Here is an 18,110-nt window from a genome sequence, read left to right as displayed (position 1 = left end):
TTTAAAATCCACCTTTGCTAATTGATTGATGAAAACAATGTACCAATAGGCAAGAATGCTATCTACAAGGCAGGATCTTACTAGAATTAATCATATGAGGATGTACATGATGCAAACTAGTTTACAGAATCAGGTTCCGAAGTAGGAAACTTGTCCTAAAATCCAAACTTACCTCTCTGGAAATCCTTAAGGTAAGAGTTCAGTCCCTCCTTCTGAAAACTTTTAAAGCCTATGGAATTAAGATTATCTGATATCAAGCGTATCCAGAGTTAGTGATTAATTCTTTTTAGCTTTTAGTCAATCAAATCAATATTCTATCCATCTAACATGAGATCATAAAAATGAATCCACAAATACCTTTATTTCAAATATTTGGTTTCATCTGCAAGAGCAAAATAAGCAGAATCAATAAGCATGAATTTGTATAAGATATGAGAAACTAGAATCCTTCTCAGACGAAGAAACTAACAGAATTTAGCTGGGTGGTAAAATATTTCTCTTCCTTTGTCATTTTTTAAGAGATCTCATTTCTGATGACACTGTCTTTTACCTATTCCAGATGTTCCTTCTTTAATCTGTAGTATTGCCACTTGCCTGCACTCTGGCTCCAGCATTTGCTTTTATTTCCATGAATTATGCCAAGAAAATAAGTTCAGAAAATTCTCTGTCACCTGAACATTCTTCAAGTCAAGCATCGATTTTTTTTATATACTTTTGTTCCACTTCAAAAATAATAGATAACGCTTCTTTTCGCAGAGTAGGATTTTGAACTATCATCAGATCAGCAGATTTTTCAAAGTACCTGGTGGACCGTGACTTCGTTGCAAGTAAATCGCTTTCTTCAATACTTGAGTCTTTATATTTGATATGTCATCTTTTATATTGTTTGGAACTTGAACATTGATATGTGACCTAGATATTTTAGTGCCACGAGAATTGCCAGCCCATAAGCTATAGTGATGATCTGTGGAATCCTTATACATTCTACCAAACCAGCCTTGTATATGAGGCTGTGCAATGTAAATGAACTTGAAAGTAGGTTGTTCAAATCCTCTCAGCCTACGCACATCGATGTCTTATTTGATGGACTGCACTTCCATATTTGGCCTCATTCAAAAGGGGAAGATGGTTTTCAGTCACATAAGAGACATTACTATGAGAAAAAAGGATGAAATGAAGCTGCCAATTGATGAAGTTGCAGAGAACTTTTACAACTTTAGATGTAGAGGATATCTGGCATGAGAGAAAATCCACATAATTTGTCTTGCTCTTCATCACAAAGAATAAATTCAATTCTCTATTCAGTGTGGGAATTATGGGCAATGCTAACAGAAAACTATCATGCAGCAATGAGTAAGCCATTATACAGAATCATATGATAAGCATATCAGGTAATTATTGAATATAATGAACTTCTCCAAGATATACTCGTGTCATTATTACTCATTTAATTATCTGACACACTAAATCTTCTACAATATTCTGGAGAAACAGGATATCTGATTAGGAGTTTAGGCTTATAGTGCAACATGCTAGTGTTTAGTAGCTCAGAGAAAATATAGCATTTCGTGATACTTGAAACTAGAAATGTTTATTTCTTCTCAGTTCAATAATCATCATCAAGAAAAACAAAGAGAACATGTGTCCAGTTCCAGTGGTAGGTGAAGGAGAAGAGCAGAAGACAAAGGAAAAGTATGAAGCAGCTCCTTCAACTAAACACAGGAATGAGAGCCACTGCCTGCTTCCAATGCTTGAGTTGCTTCATGAACTTCTCATTAACACAAACTCCACTCCTTCGCAGCTTCTTCAGCCGAGGCCCAACCTTGATCTTAAACCTGGAGATCACCATTCTTGGAAGTGATTGCCTCCTCCGGCATTCCGCTTGCTTCAAGACCTTGTAGATCAAGAACTGTGCCCTCCTGTGCTGCCTCTCACCAGGGTCTTCCTTCTCCAACCTTGTGTAGGAATAGCTTCTGAAAAGATTCATCTCTTTCTGACTCTATAGAAAGAGTTGCAACCTTCTGAAGATTTTGAGTTCAGTAGGAGGAAATGAGGAGGCTGAACAATCCATATGTAGAGCATCTCTTTGAAAGTGTTTGGTTAAGATGTACTCTTGGAACATTTGGGTTAAGCATTCATAACAAATAATGTGGAGAATCATACAAAAGAATGATTACTATACCTTCTTAAATTATCTGTGTGGCAGTTTCTTTAAGAGCTTGTTGAGAGATACGTTTAGCTAGAATGGTGCAAGAGAGACACTAAAAAAACATTGTCTAAAACAAGAGGAGGTGGCAGGTGTGGAAATGAGGTCAGATTGGAGTCAAAGTTGTTGGATGTTGACTTAAGGTGGAAATGGAGTCAGAGGTGATGGCTGCAGAGACAAGAGACAGGTCCACAATTTAGTCTTCCATCAATCATCAAGGAAGAAGAGACTATGAGCTGAGAAGAAGATTAGGCACATTTTGTCACATTACATGTAATAAATTATATGTTTGTGGGCACACAACTAGTATTTCAAAGCATTACATGCAGTCATATAAATACAGTGCAAGTAGTTTCTTGTTACTAGCATGTGATCCATACCATAGAACAGTAGAGGCATCCAAGACTGGAAAACATCTCAACCTAAGAAAGTGAATCCTCCAATCAAAGACAAACACCTTTTTGGATTGGGTGAGATCTTGTTGTTTATCAACTTATATCTAGGACTTGATGACATTTGAATTGCCTAATTTTGGCAAGCCCAAGCTTCAACTTGGGCTGATCCAAACTAGGTTTTCCCCTCCTGATGAGAATGAAACCAGGAGGAGGATAATGATAATAACTTTATTTTCTCTTCTCATAAAAAAACTTCCCTAAATATTAAATGCAGCTTGCTCTCTTCATTAACAATAAAGTTGATCTGCCTACATTAGGTACAAATAAAAAAAAGAAACTATGTGCATCAGTTGAACATGTCATAAAAGTTGAATAGAGGGCTTTATAATCCAAATTCATTAGTGAGTTTTCTTCTTCTTTTTCTTCTCATTATCACCTATCTGGTGAATCATTCACATGCTTTTCCAAGCTTAAAATCTGATAGGACAGACAATGAATTTGGAACCTACAACTTCTTCAACCTTAGATCTCTCTTTCTAAGTTTTCATGCTGTGCACTGCACACATATGTGGTTATTCTTCTGCTTTTTATCTTAATCAAAATGTGAAAGAAAAGGTTTGGCAGATTACTCAGATCATATTAACATTTGTGTCAGATGGTTTTATACTTTGAACAAAACGCATGTCATATTTCTGAATTTGCATTTCTTTATTTTTTTTCTCCTAAATTTACTGAACAGTCACCCAGTTTTAATATGGTATCAATAGAATTTGATCTCCAAATTCAACCCTAATAAACAAATTGACCTAATCCATATTTCTACAAAACCACAAGTGAAGCTAATTTATAAGATGTGGAAACAACGAATCATATGATGAGAAGAGAGCAGATCAGATCAGATCAGATTGGATTGCTGAGGAAAACAACAGGGGATGATGACACTGTGAATGCTTCTCTTGTTTGGGGCCTTTTTGTGAGGGTCCAAATCGCATTAATTACCGTGCACCGGAACATCCAGCCCAGCCCACAACCCGACCATCTCCTCCTTCAATCCTTTACATTACAGGTGGGCCCTACCTGACTCTCCTATCATGAGGCTGGTAAGCCGAGAATGATAGGGACGGTATTTACATATTTTATATATTTTTTAATCGGTATCCTATTTTTTAAAATAATATTTCTGATTTAAAAAATATAGAAATTATCTTTTAAAAAGATTGTCACTTGTTATAATGTTTTATCTAAGTCTAAAAATATAATATTGTAATAACGTATAACCAATAACAATCAATGAGATGATATGATATTATTTATAATATTATTTAATATATTAATAAAATACTATAAAACTATTAAAGAATCATAAATGAGCTAAATAAAAATATTATAACAGTTAAAATAGTAAAAAATAAGAAAAAAATCGACAACAAAACTTTTGAGGTATATTTTAGATATTTTTTAAATTAGAGATATTGTTTGGAAAAAAAATAAAAGAGGATATACTTTTGGAAAATACTCAAAATATAAATAATTTTAAAAAAAAATCGTCGTGTATATATATATATATATATATATATATATATATACACCTGCCCTCCTTTTATCCTTTCTTTTTGGGTCAGGGTTTTCTCCGACCCCGTTTCTGCCCGTACCCTATTCCGTTTCCTCCCATTTCTAGGGTTAGGGTTCTATCCAAATCTTAAATCTTCAGTGGCTCGATCTCCTTCGGTCGCTGTTTATCCTATGATATCAGAGACAGGATTCGGGAAAAATTGACCTTTTGTTTGTTTTCGTTCCAAGATGATGCAGCCTGCCGGCGGGATGGTGCAACCCTCTCCGATGGACCAGCAGCCGCAGCAGCAGCAGTGGATGATGATGCCACCGCCGCCCCCGCAACCACAGTACTACCAGGCTGCCCCGGCTCCGCCGATGTGGAACCAGCAGCCCTCCCAGGTTCCCCCCCCGGTCTCCCAGACGATGCCGCAGCCCCAGCAGCAGTACCAGGCTCCGAATCTGATGCCACCCCCCCAGATGCAATACCAGGCGGCGCCAGCGCCGGCCGCAGCCCAGCCTTTGGTGCCGCAACCAGCGTCGGCAGATGAAATTCGCACGCTCTGGATCGGGGGACTGCAGTTCTGGATGGATGAGAACTATCTTTACAGCTGCTTTGCTCATACTGGAGAGGTATCTATCTTTATCTTTTTTACATATGAGTTTTTTTTCTCGATTTCTCCGGGTTTTTTTAATTTTCAACAGTGTTATGTGGGTTTCTTAGATCTTAATAGCCAGATTAATGGCATGTTGATGAATTGCTTTTATGAAAAGAGAAGGGAGCAAGTTCCCTTCCCTCGCTGATAAAACATTCGTTCTTTGTTTTATTTTTGTTTTGAAGTAGTTACTACTTTGTGGATAACTGAGATCAGCTTGACTATGTCCAAGTGTTCCAACTTAAAATGGTAGGCTAATGTCTGGAGTCCTTTTCTTCTAGTTGACAGTGGGTTCCGTTAGCAGGGTAAGTGGAAGCTTCTTTTTTAAGTAACTACATCATGAGGTTCCTCTTTGGAGCGTGCAAGTCTTATCAATGATTTACTTATGCAGCAACGTTTAGAAAATTAATATGGTCTCTTGTCTATTCCCTAACTTAATAATGAACGAATTGCATTTCTATAGTTGCTTTAAGCATTCTGATCACTAACTAAAGCACTGAAAAGGACACAAAGCACTGGATTAACTTTATGCATTTACTGAACACTACATAGATACCAATGTCCAGTGTTGCATCAGTATTTAGATCAAATTTAAAGTGTTGGTGACTCAAAAATGAAGCTATAGGAAGGACATAGAAACCCAAATCAACATTAATGAAATTAGGGATTGTATGCCATATGCACTGAGTTGGCACTGGTTGAATCTTGCCTAGGGCCTTAGGCCAACAAGCTTAGGTTTGACACTTGAATTATGATTGTGGACAATAGCATGTACATAGTTATCACTTTACCTAGTTTGCTCAGACATAGGTTTGAACGAAAATCTAAGTGCTACTTCAACTATCAAAATGTTGTAGAACTTTTAATATTAAATGCTGTAACAAGATTACTAATCCTCTTTTGTTCAGGCAGTTCAAGTGCATATTTTCTAATATTTATGTTTTGGCAACAATAGACTTTTTTCCTGTGAGATATTAGTTTGGTCTTTGTTTAATATGTTGTGAGTTAGGCACTCTGATATACCTCCAATTCTTATTCTTGTCTGGGTCTGTGCCACACTATTAGTTTCTGCTTAATGCTTTGGTCTTTCTGATTCATGTAATTAATGATGCAGGTGGTTTCAGTTAAAATTATCCGCAATAAGCAGAGTGGGCAATCGGAGGGTTATGGTTTTCTTGAGTTTGTATCTCATGCTGGTGCAGATCGAATTCTTCAAACTTATAACGGTCAAGTGATGCCTAATACAGAACAAGCTTTCAGACTGAATTGGGCAACATGTGGAGCAGGTGAGAGACGTGGCGATGGTGTCGATTATACAATTTTTGTTGGGGACTTGGCTGCAGATGTCACTGACTATTTGTTGCAAGAGACATTCAAGAATCATTACTCATCTGTTAAGGGTGCCAAAGTTGTCACTGACAGACTGACTGGGCGCTCCAAAGGTTATGGCTTTGTTAAATTTGGAGATCCGAATGAACAAACAAGAGCCATGACTGAAATGAATGGAGTTTACTGTTCAACAAGACCCATGCGGATTGGTCCAGCTGCCGATAAGAAGTCTTTGGGTACACAACAACAGTATCCTTCAAATGGTATGCCTCTATGCAATGTTCCTGTAATTTTGATATCATATGTGCTTTTTTTTATGTGCTGCTTATATGGAGTTCTGCAGGTATCTTATATCTAAGTTTCCTCTTGTTCAGTTGGTTGCATATAGAGCTAATTTGTTGTTAATTGTATCAGTTGAATGATCGGTGTGATAGTGGAATCAGATAAATTAAATATTAAGTTTTTTTTATTTTTCAATCATAGTTTTCAAGATGAGGGTGTTGCTTTGGCCGATGTTTCCTTTGTCAAATTGGGCTCGTTGAAACATGGTTATTAGTGAAGAACACTTATAGAAACCTCATGTGGTCTCTAAGCAGGATTTCATTCTTATATTCATTTAGGGCTTGGAACTGACTTCAGCTGAGATGCATATCTCCTGTAGTGGTGGCCCCAGTTAGGTCAGTGCTTTGATTATGTTGTTATTTGGTTCGTCCTTTTCTTGTGGCATAGTTTGCTACATTTATTTTATTTTTTAATTACTTTACAGAAGCTCTCTTTAATCTCATTTTTCAACCTCCCACTTATTTTTCCATTGTGGTTCCTTCATTTTCTTGCATTTGTACCTATCAGTCAAGTTATATTACCATCAGTTTTGATTTCCTTTTATCATTTGGTTGAAACCTTCATCCGGTTACAGCTATAAGCATCTTGTAGATCAAAACTTGCCTTTCTGTTCTTTTCGCTGAAATTTGCATGATTCTATTCCTATACTATCTTCAGATTTTTAATTGGTATTCACATTCCTTTCTATTCTGCCGTAAGAAGAAATATCAACCTCTTTTAGTTGGTTTTCTTCTTCTAAGTTCCAGAGCTTACGATGCTGATTATAGTTCTGTTGCCTGGATGTGGTCTCCTTGGTTGTATCTGGGTTAGGGTTGTTACCATGTGATGGTTGTTTTTTTTCCCCTCTCTCAAAATAGTGCTTGTGTTGATGCGTTTAATGCAAGATCAGCTTGGTAAACGATGTTTATCCAATGTTAACAAGTTCCTTGGAGCCTATGCTGAGATTTGAATTGCTAGCATCCATATTCCATATGAAGCTATGTTTGATTGTTGGCTTACTGTTGAAATATTGATAGTTATTGTGTTGTCTTTCACTTGGTAGCAGTGGTTTTTACTTTTTAGTTAGAATGATGACTACTTTTAGGGACGGTAGCAAATGCCATAATCATTAGTTCAACAGCTTGTATATACTGTTCTCTATTAGTCAAATTCGTGATTCATATTTTTCATTCTTTTAGCTAAAATGACTTGGTGTTATGCCAAGGATTGTAACTAATAATTGTTGTGTTATCTTGTACACTTCTTTTTTAGGTCAAGAAAGATCTTCCTTTGATCTTGAAATCTGTGTTTTAGCTATCAATAATGGGGAAATCATACATTGGAGGTGGTCTAAACTCTAAAACATGTTCGATAGTCATACTCTACAACAGCCTTATCAAAGGATCTAGGCGCAAAAAGGCTCCAAGGTTCCAAAATGCCTTGGCACTAAGCACTCACCAATATAAAAAATAATAAAAATATTATTAAGAAGAAAGTAAGACAATATATGAGTTCCATGTAATTTCATATTCAAATTATAACCATTAAATACTGAATGACATTTATTTAACCATCTACAAAACATTAAAGTACTGAATTGTTTGAGTCTAATAACAAAATAACAAAACAAAAGAAGATTAACATCAAAATCAACATGTTTCAAAATTATAGCAAAAATTAACATTAAAATTAGCAAGTACAAATACTAATTGAGGGTGATGAAAGGGCTTGGGCTAACAGTGGGCAACAGGAACTGGAGGTGAGGAGGGATCGCCGAAAGAAATATAAAGGCAGAGAGGGTCGTTGAAAGTAAAGGGAGAGAGGCAAACCCCGAAAGAAAGAGGGAGGGGATGCCATTAGAAAGGGAGAGGGTTGTCGCCTCCGCCCATGGGTGTGAGTGAGGGCTATGTGGAAGCACATATGTGAGCAGGAGTTGCCTCTCAAGATGGGGGGATGCTGGGATAGAGAAGACAGGGGAAGAGGGAGATAGAAAGCAAGCTAATTTCGGGAGGGTGGGGGCATTGCGAGTGAGAAGAGGGAGGAGGGGGTCTTTGCACCACCAAATAGAGGGAGAGAGAGGGGTCAAGGGAGCAAGAGAGAGAAAGCTAAGACTCGCCATTGTGGGAAGGAGGCATCTTGCTGCACTACCGCCATTGTAGGAGAGTCAATCATTCAAGTCGTCGGTCGAGTTGCTCACAATAGAGAAGAGACTCGGAATGCCTAGGGTTTCTTACGAGAGAGAGAGGGAGAGAGACACACAAAGGGGTTGGGGGTTATATGGTATTAAATCACTTACCTGATTGAATCTATTCGAGCTTTAACTTAGGTGTGATCATACTCGAGCACGTGCTTTAGGCCATCCAGTGATCAAGCTCGGATGCACGCTTAGGTGTTGCCCGAGTAAAAGCCTGCCTATAATATATGAAAGGCACTCGGACCTCGCCTGGGCACCTAGGTGAGCACCCATTGATAACACTGCTTTACAAAGGAGTAATGATTTTATATCGCAAGCATATCCTTGTTGTTATCTTTTCATCAATATAATCTTGTTTGTTTTACTCTCCCGGTAGCACATATTGCCACAACCAAAGCTTGAAGTCAGGTATATTTACTTTTTTAATCTCTTATGCAACCAGTTTTTTGCTAACTCCGTTCTTCTATGGTATACAAAATATAATGACAGCAGTGCAACCATAGAATATTTTTTAGATGTTAGTTATACCCACATTACAAACTTATTTATCGGTCCAATCAATGACACAAATTAGACCATACTTGTCAGTTATTATTATTTATCACTTGTTTACTGTAATATTGTCCAGTACAGGTCTGATTGCTGCTTTTTTTACCAGTACTTTACTGGTCAATCAAATACCAAAACCAATATTGACTCTTTGAAAATTTTAAAGTATATTTTAATTTCGCCATTGCCACTTCCCCTTTGCAAAAAAAAATTTCTTGCAAAATAATTAGTTATATATTCATAACATTATTTCATAAATATTCTAAAAGTTCATTAATCTTCTGTGCTTGGCTGTATTCACCGTATTTTATAGAAGAGAAAACTAGGGTATTGTTGTATACTTGTATATCAACCTGGATGTCCAATTGAGTCTATTTAAGATCATCTAGCAAGGTTTTCATAATATTTTCTTATAAATGCTTCATTCTTTTTCCTCTTATCTTTTACAATTGGACAATTTGATTGCATTTCTAGATAGGTTATAATCTTGGTATAATAAGGTCAAAACTATGATGTGATTGTCAAAAGATGCACAATTGTAAAAGTAAAATTAAATACCTCATCTAGGAGGGGAATACAATTGTAATATTAATCTATTCATTCTTTTCAATTAAACTTTTTTACTTTTTCCAAACAGGTGCAAAATTTATGTTTTCTGGTCTGTCCTGATTGTTATAGCTTAAATTGAGCAACCTTTGGAGATATGCAACTTTGTGGTACTATGAGTCTATATAAGGCATATCCTTGTGTACACATTAACCTTTTTAATGTACATGCATAATATTTGAATGTACATCCTTATTTTGTTTACCTATTGAAATTTTGGCATGCATAATATTTGAATGTTTTTTCTAGTTGGTACTTATTGGACATGGTATGAATGAGATTCATATGTTATATTCTGTTAAATTTATCTCTGGCTTAGTGTCAATTCAATTCTATGATGTCAGTTCCATGAGTATCACTTATTATAAACCAATTGTCTGATAAAAGACTATGCAAGTCTAAGAATCATAAATACTGAACTGAAGGGATAGCTTTTTCCACCCAAGCCTTATGTTTATCTCCATCAGAAGGTCACTCTGAATAAAATAAAATGTAATTTAGCAATTATGTTGAGTAGGGATCTAGGCCATATAATCTTCAAAATCAAGGTATACACCTTTATAAATCTTTTTTTCAGTGACAAATAAGGAATCACAATAGGACAAATACATAACCATGTAATATAGCTTATACAATAATTAGATGCTAGTCACATGCATCTGATTATTATATAAGCGTACCGAGCTCTGTTCGGTACGGTATGTACCGGTATATACCGTCGGTACGCTAGGGCGTATCAATGGTACACCCTAGAACCTTAAAAATACCTTCACCTACCATGCCAGGGCGTATTGATCGGTATGCCCCGGTAACGGTCGAAATCCGAGACGATACTGGTCGGTACTCCTCGATACCAGTCGATATGCCTTGGTACCAGTCAAAACATTGGTACTGCCCAGTAGAGGATGGTCCGCGTACCGGTATCCTCTCGAACTAGTACATATTGCCCGTACCGGACGGTACACATCGAAATTGAGAACCCTGCCATCATGTACATCCAACATCACTAAATAATATAGGCATAAAGGTCGAGCATCTGATGGTGCACTTGGATTATATTTTATAAAAAAGTATAATTGTTTGTTATTTGCTCTAGCTAATTGCTGTTAAGGTAATGACATTCTGAACATTTATCATGTATCTTCGTCCTCGGGGATTTGACAATTTCAAGTAAGTTGCAACAACGTTCTCAATATTGAGTTAATGCTGATCCCTGTTCTCAAGCTTGTCAAGAACTATTTTATGCACGATATTTTACTGGAAAACACTTTTTGTGTGCTTTTTTGAATTTTTATTTGAAATGAATTTTGACCTAATATGAGTTCTAAATTTCTAAGAAAATCTTTGAGGATCAATCTGCCAGGACAAAGTTACAACTTAGGATTTTGTTTGGGCCAGATTGGATCAGATTGCTGAATCTTTTCGGTTTATAGTCGGGCTGGGATTGGTCAGTATCAATGGTCACTGATTTCCAATGCGATTCTGACTTGACAGATACTTTATCAGGGCTTTTTGTGATTTACCTGGTTAAGATTAGCTAACCATATTAGGAGATGCTGAGTGCTGATCCTCAAGACCATGATAAGAATATCATTAACCAAGCTTTTTATAAATGAGCCAAACTAGACATTCATCTATGAGTACATGTGAATACTAAAGCGGATTGGTTGTGGTGTTTGCATTCCGAATCATAAGTTGTGTTGGGTAGATTAGCTTTCCTTCAAACTTTTTTTTTCTTTCCTTTTGTTTTTCATCAATAAAACTTTTCATGACTAGAATCAATTTACAAAGTTATTTATGCTGTTTTTGCAGCTTCCTACCAGACCACACAAGGTGCTGAATCTGAGAATGATCCAAATAATACCACTGTGGGTACTTAGTTTAGCTTTCTACATATATGTAGTGATGGTATTGTGATTTTGCAATTTGCTATCTGGCTCACAGATATTTGTTGGCGGACTGGATCCAAATGTTACGGATGAACATTTGCGGCAGGTTTTTAGCCCATATGGAGAAATAGTGTACATAAAAATACCTGTAGGCAAGCGATGTGGGTTTGTTCAGTTTGGTAACAGGTTGGTTCATGAATTAAAAACACTGACGGGATGGATAGCTCTGTAAGTTTTGATGATTCTTTTGAATATTCTTAATTGATTTTTTCAGGGCCAATGCTGAGGAGGCTTTGCAGATGCTGAATGGGACCTTGTTGGGTGGACAAAATGTTCGGCTCTCATGGGGACGTAGTCCTACAAATAAACAGGTTAGCTATGCTTACCTTCTTAACAGATCTTATTTTTTCTCTCTCAAAGCTGAGCATTCATTAAACTTAATTCTCTTTTGTTATCAGCCACAGCAGGATCCCAACCAGTGGAATGGGAACTACTATGGGTACACCCAAAGCTATGATGCCTATGGATATGCCCCACCTCAAGATCCTAATATGTATGCTTATGCAACATATCCAGGATATGGAAACTATCAGCAGCAGCAGCCGCCACAGCAGCCACCTCAGGTAACAGACTGTTGATGACATTAGTTTTGCTGAAAATAGGAATTGAAAATATAATTCATATTATATGGTATGACTGTTGATGAACCTAATATAATTTTCTTTTAATTTTCGTAGCATTATTGAAAATAGGAACTTCTGATGTTAGAACTGTTGTGTTGTGCACAAACTAGACATAATCCTGGGTAATGAACTTTGGTATGACGAGTCAACATTGAGTTTGCTGATCAGCTTGTGCTAAAAATGGCAACAGTTGCTTTCCCTTTTTTGCTTGCCAACTTGAGGTGCAAGGTATTCTCAGCCATATATGGGACTCTTCATAATTGTGGTTCTCGGCCATCTAGATCAAGTTGCATGCTGCAGATCCTATCTGTTTTTTCTCCTTGGACTCAACCTATTAGGTCAATCTGCTAATTTGAATAATCTGTTATGAAAACATGCTGTTACTTTTTTCTCCTCTCTCTTTCTCGCCCACTCTAATTGGAATTCTACTTTTCCCACCTCTATTATGCATAGTAATTTCAGATTCACAAGCCAATCTTTGTTTGCATATGGTTGCTGATCTGATATCATCTTCACCAGCGTGCTATAATACTAGTATCTTGTTTGCTGCCTCCATTCATTCTCTCAAGGAAAACATCTTGAAATAGACAAATTGAATAATCAAACTGCCTTTTTTTGGGCTTGATTTAGTTCAGTTTCGTACTGTTCGACTTCATTTTCTGCTGAGATCAGAAACACTGAGCAGTTTTGCCTTTTTATTGTTAAAAATTCAATTGTGCCAAATCGATTAGTAGTAGACAATGTTCTACAGGGTGGTAGTTGCATGTGGACGGTCAAATGTATCACATATTGAACATCAATGTGATATGTAATCAAGACTAAATAAAATTATAATAATCAAGATTCATTAATTAATTGATAAATAAGTGAAATTTCTAAATCATGTCCACAATGGCATGATCACTCTTGATCACCCTCATCGATTTAAAGGTTAAAACTTGTTGTAGGGAAATTGCATATCCTTAGGACAAAGCCATGATGGGTATTGGCTTATATACGGTGGCATCACCTTAAAATCAAAAGAACAAGTTGTAGTTTAGCAATAGGCCTTTTCAATTACTCTGTATCTTGATCTCCGTGTGGCATTTTCCTTGCTTGTTATGTTCCCAAGTATACTGAGTAACATTTCAATATTACTGTGCAGTGAGTTGGTAGAGACCTGAAGAGGTGCGCAGTATGTGGTAATGGCAAGCAGTTTCCACAGCTCCTGAACATGAAAGATTTAACCGTGCATCCGTTGAAAAAGCTCGTTGGTGATGTCCATTACTCCGTAGGTTTCTCTTCCGAAAGAGCAGCAGTTGTTTGTTTGAGTTACGTTACTTCGTCCCAGGCGTTTGATATCTGTAGTGTTGAGACTATGTTGCTTGCTTTGCTGCCATTTTTCATGACATTTTAAGTAGTCTTTCCAAATCTGAACTAATATTTGTTATGTCGTGGACCATCTAGTAATGATATGATTGCTTTGTTTGATCATAATTTGCCCATGTATTATATAACTGTGATATTGAGCAGAAACAGGCTTTGTTTCCCGCGGGTGAAATCTGCGGTGAGCTTGATGTCTTCTGCAGAGAGGGCATCATCGTTTGTTCAGGATTGATTTGACACCACGAAAATTGGATAGGTATTATTACAGCATCCATCTCAATTCTCTCTAGGAATTCCTCGTGAATCTAAGACATTGTTGCAAGTACGTCTTAAAATATTATTATGTTCGAGTACAATGTATCTTAGAATGAAATAAAACTGATAACAGTGCAGGTTTTAATTAGTTTAATTTAAACATGGAATATAATGAAAACTATGGATTAACACTTTTAATTTATAAATTTATGGAATTCATTTCAGCCTAATAATTTATGTTTGTTATTTTAATAATTCAGAAAATTTTAATTCATTCAAAAACAGCTTTCGGAAAGGATTTGACATGTCCTGTCGCTTCTCCTCAGAGAAGCACGTGCATAGTGCGTGCACTAGCTCATAAGGGTCCGGTGGAAGGATGTGCACGTGCATTGCACCTGCACTACTTCGCTACTGGCCTGGCCGGTACTCGTCGCTCCAAAAGATGGAATTTAAATTGTTTTATTAGCGATACGCATTTATTATAAAGGAGAAGAGAGAGACGCGAGGAGGAGAAGACAAAGGAGAGGATCAGATGGGGCTGAGAGCGACACGGGCTACGATTCTTCTCTTCCTCTTCTTCCTCTCTTCCCCTCTTCCATCATCGACGGTGATCGCAGGCGGGAGCGGGGAGGACTACGTCCGGCCGTTGCCTCGGAAAACCCTAAGTCTCCCGTCGAGGCCCAAGCGTTCTTCCGATCCACAGCAGGTGATCGTGTCAACTACCCCTCTCTCTCTCTCTCTCTCTCTCTCTCTCTCTTCTGGTTGAGCTATTGGGATTATGATTTTTAGCTGTTCGGATCTGCTGCTGCTGTTGCCTGGCCTCCTTGTCTCTTTCTTTCTCCTTCTGGATCGGGATTCTTACTGAAGATTCTGTTATATTCTTCTGAAGTAGAATTCGATTCTTGCATTGTTCGGGTTCTCAGAGATATGATATCGAAGGGAAACTTACTCGAGAACTGCTTAAAAAGTCAAAGACGGAGTCTTTTTATGTCTATTGAATTATAGGATTGGGATGGCCGAGCGGAGGGAGGGAAAACCGATTCAAGAGCTGCTTAAGAATTGAAGGACCGAAATTTTTCTGGTGAATTGTGCAAATTGAAACTGCAAGGGTCTGAGAAATACATGCGTGTACAAAGTTGATTTTAAATTGCAATGTCTACATGCTCTAGGCATTAATAAAATAGATATGATGTTTTCTTATGCACACGTTAATGCATCACTCGTATGTTATTGCGCGCACTAAAGTGGTATTAGATATTCCGTAAATATGCAAACAAAATTGATCAGAAAACATAGAGTAAAACCTTGAAGTTAATGGTTTGACCAAAAGTTGAATAATTCCATCCAAAAATACTTAGTTTCCATAAATCAAAAGTTGAATAATTTCAACTAAGAATCAATCACAGATTTGAATAGCTGATCTGATGGCGTGATTTGAGTGGTTGATCCAGGGAAATCTCTCCCTCAAAACCTGGATAAATATTCATCACCTCAGTGAATAAAAATCATCCTTTTTACAACATATTCTTCAATTCTACATGTTATATGTAGTTGTATGTTAGCAACATCCTCTTTGAAACAATAGAGTATAATTTTAATAACAAATGACATTATATTTTCTGAGGCAAAGGCATTTAGCTGGCAATCGATTTGTCTTTTTCAGGTTCACATTTCTTTGGCAGGAACACAGCACATGCGAATAACATGGGTGAGTGATGATGAATTTTCTCGTTCAATAGTTGAATATGGAACTTCACCAGGAGAATACACTTCATCGTCTCAAGGAGAGAGTGCATTTTACAAATATTTACTGTATTCTTCTGGGAAGATAAATCATGTTGTTATTGGGCCCCTTGAAAGTAGCACCACTTACTTCTACCGGTGCGGTGGACAAGGTCCTGAGTTCCAGTTTATGACCCCACCTTCAGAATTTCCAGTAACATTTTCTGTAGTTGGTGATCTTGGGCAAACAGGCTGGACAAAATCAACTCTAGATCACATAAGTCAATGCAAATATGATGTGCATCTTCTCCCTGGAGATCTCTCCTATGCTGATTACCAGCAGCATTTATGGGATTCTTTTGGTGCACTGGTGCAGCCACTTGCCAGCTCTAGACCATGGATGGTAACAGAAGGAAACCATGAAAAGGAGAGTATAGTATTTTTTAAATCTGGATTTCAAGCATATAATGCAAGATGGAAGATGCCATATGAAGAGTGTGGGTCTACATCCAATCTGTATTACTCATTTGAGGTTGCAGGTGTTCACATTATCATGCTTGGGTCATATTCCGATTATGATGAGAACTCAGATCAATATGCTTGGTTAAAGGTCAGTTAATCTGTTCCTTCCCTCTTCATGGTTCAATGGTTTTCATGCTCAACTCTTCTTCTTTTTCTTTCCTCATCAATTGTTGCAAGTTACAAATTATTTGTTAATTATTTTGAATGATTTTTTGAAACCTGAATAAGATAAAATGAATTAGTTGCCTGATTTTTTCAATTTGTATCATGATGATTCCTCCTCTCAATGTGTCATGTCCATGAAATATCTCAGGTTTGGTTCCACCAATTGTGTCTTCTATTCTGTTCAGACAGTGATAATACTAACTTTTTAAGAGACATATACTTAAATTTTGGATGGGTAATTCGGTATGTTTAAATTAATATTTCTACTCTCCCAGATTGGTTATTGTATTTTCCTGGTAGTCCTAGTCTTTCCTGCCTATACTTCTTTATAATTTGCATACTTCTGTTAAATTCTAACTAAAGAGGTATATTCATTTCTGATCCATAGGGTCTATTCTCTTTGGTTTGATTTTACAGACTGATCTTGCTAGACTAGACAGGGAAAGGACACCGTGGCTGCTAGTTCTATTGCACGTACCATGGTATAATAGCAACTGGGCTCATCAAGGTGAAGGGAAAAGCATGATGGCTGCAATGGAGCCATTGCTTTATGCTGCTGGTGTCGATATATTTATTGCTGGCCATGTGCATGCTTATGAAAGAATGGTAAGCCAGCACCTCCTGAAATCCTATGTTACATCCACTGCCGTAACTTTGTTATATGCTTCATTTGATCTACTTATACAAACCACAGGACCGGGTCTACAATGGTGGTTTAGATCCTTGTGGTCCTCTGCACATAACCATTGGAGACGGAGGCAACAGGGAAGGTTTGGCTCATAGGTAAACAAGATCTTTCTGAATCCTGCTACTAGATAGTGTGAATTAATTTCTTGGGTTTGTGTTTACCTGTGTCCACAAATGCATCTTCTGTTTTATCTTTGCATCCAAATCTGCAGATTTAATCACCCAAAGCCAGAGTGGTCAGTTTACAGAGAAGCAAGCTTTGGCCATGGTGAACTGAAGATCGTGAACTCGACACATGCAATTTGGAGTTGGCACAGGAATGATGATGATGAATCAGTAAAATCAGATGAGGTTTGGATCAACTCTTTAGCTAGCACTGGATGCATCCATGAGAATAGGCCCGAGTACAGGAAAATTCTGATGTCTCCTTAACATTTACACCCTGAAGCATTTACAACCAAAAGACATCTTGTTGCTAATGTACATATGTATCATAAAACCTATGTAGACTAAGCTCACTGCTGTGAAATTTGATGCTTGTAGAACAATACCCTTGTCGACATCTACATGTAAAAGGCTACAGTCTGGTTTTGCTGGTACCGAGGATGATAATTTCGGTTGTAAAAATGCTATATTTGGTTTAGCACGTCGCATGGTATAGTGGCCTTGTTCTGGGCTCTGCTGCTGCTACGATGCATACTTCAGTGATTTTAAGAGTGTTAGGCATCAAAAGCGTCAATGTCTTAAAATGCTCTAAAATATTAAAATATAAAAAATATATCATATAATTAATAAATATAATTATATAAATAAAAATATAATATTAAATTAAATAAATAAAGATTAATAGTATTAAAATTAAAAAATATATATATATATATTATCAATCTAGTAAATAGAGATTACTTTGTGTTGTACGTATAAATAGAGATTACTTAGTTAACAATCTAGTGTTAATAGTATATTATTTACTATTAATGATGGTCAGAGAGGAGAAAAGAACTATTAATAATAG

At 37.0% G+C, this 18,110-nt stretch overlaps 2 protein-coding genes and 1 long non-coding RNA gene across 4 annotated transcripts; all 3 read left to right on the top strand.

Moving 5' to 3' along the window:
- The first annotated feature begins 58 nt into the window (after positions 1-58).
- On the top strand, positions 59-1,809 carry LOC135677847 (uncharacterized). The gene is made up of 3 exons (XR_010514759.1): positions 59-191; positions 757-827; positions 1,606-1,809. It is a non-coding gene; the product is annotated as an uncharacterized LOC135677847 (long non-coding RNA).
- A 2,384-nt stretch (positions 1,810-4,193) lies between these two features.
- On the top strand, positions 4,194-13,855 carry LOC103989400 (polyadenylate-binding protein RBP45). 2 transcript variants are annotated; one of them, XM_009408227.3, is made up of 8 exons: positions 4,194-4,280; positions 4,402-4,785; positions 5,923-6,400; positions 11,620-11,675; positions 11,752-11,882; positions 11,971-12,067; positions 12,155-12,319; positions 13,524-13,855. In XM_009408227.3, exons 2-8 carry the CDS (start codon positions 4,402-4,404, stop codon positions 13,524-13,526), a joined length of 1,314 nt encoding a protein of 437 aa, XP_009406502.1. In that variant the 5' UTR covers positions 4,194-4,280; the 3' UTR covers positions 13,527-13,855. The 2 variants fall into 2 exon arrangements, with proteins under 2 accessions (XP_009406502.1, XP_009406503.1); XM_009408228.3 differs by having other exon boundaries at positions 4,205-4,280; positions 4,411-4,785.
- Positions 13,856-14,482: 627 nt separating this feature from the next.
- Positions 14,483-17,741, top strand: LOC135677028 (purple acid phosphatase 18-like). Its single transcript, XM_065188869.1, has 5 exons — positions 14,483-14,705; positions 15,663-16,331; positions 16,826-17,014; positions 17,103-17,191; positions 17,308-17,741. Exons 1-5 carry the CDS (start codon positions 14,532-14,534, stop codon positions 17,525-17,527), a joined length of 1,341 nt encoding a protein of 446 aa, XP_065044941.1. The 5' UTR covers positions 14,483-14,531; the 3' UTR covers positions 17,528-17,741.
- Positions 17,742-18,110: the final 369 nt, after the last annotated feature.

The sequence above is a fragment of the Musa acuminata genome, chromosome BXJ1-6, assembly GCF_036884655.1.
Source record: "Musa acuminata AAA Group cultivar baxijiao chromosome BXJ1-6, Cavendish_Baxijiao_AAA, whole genome shotgun sequence".
Taxonomy (NCBI): domain Eukaryota; kingdom Viridiplantae; phylum Streptophyta; class Magnoliopsida; order Zingiberales; family Musaceae; genus Musa; species Musa acuminata.
Note: the sequence above shows the minus strand (reverse complement) of the source record. Positions and strands in the feature narration are given on the sequence as shown.

Excerpts from the sequence above, each read along its gene's own strand:
- LOC103989400 (XM_009408227.3), top strand. The coding sequence starts at position 4,402 with ATGATGCAGCCTGCCGGCGGGATGGTGCAACCCTCTCCGATGGACCAG. Across the intron at positions 4,786-5,922 it reads GCTTTGCTCATACTGGAGAG|GTGGTTTCAGTTAAAATTAT; the intron begins GTATCTATCTTT and ends TTAATGATGCAG. Across the intron at positions 6,401-11,619 it reads ACAACAGTATCCTTCAAATG|CTTCCTACCAGACCACACAA; the intron begins GTATGCCTCTAT and ends CTGTTTTTGCAG.
- LOC135677028 (XM_065188869.1), top strand. The coding sequence starts at position 14,532 with ATGGGGCTGAGAGCGACACGGGCTACGATTCTTCTCTTCCTCTTCTTC. Across the intron at positions 16,332-16,825 it reads ATCAATATGCTTGGTTAAAG|ACTGATCTTGCTAGACTAGA; the intron begins GTCAGTTAATCT and ends TTGATTTTACAG. Across the intron at positions 17,015-17,102 it reads TGCATGCTTATGAAAGAATG|GACCGGGTCTACAATGGTGG; the intron begins GTAAGCCAGCAC and ends TACAAACCACAG.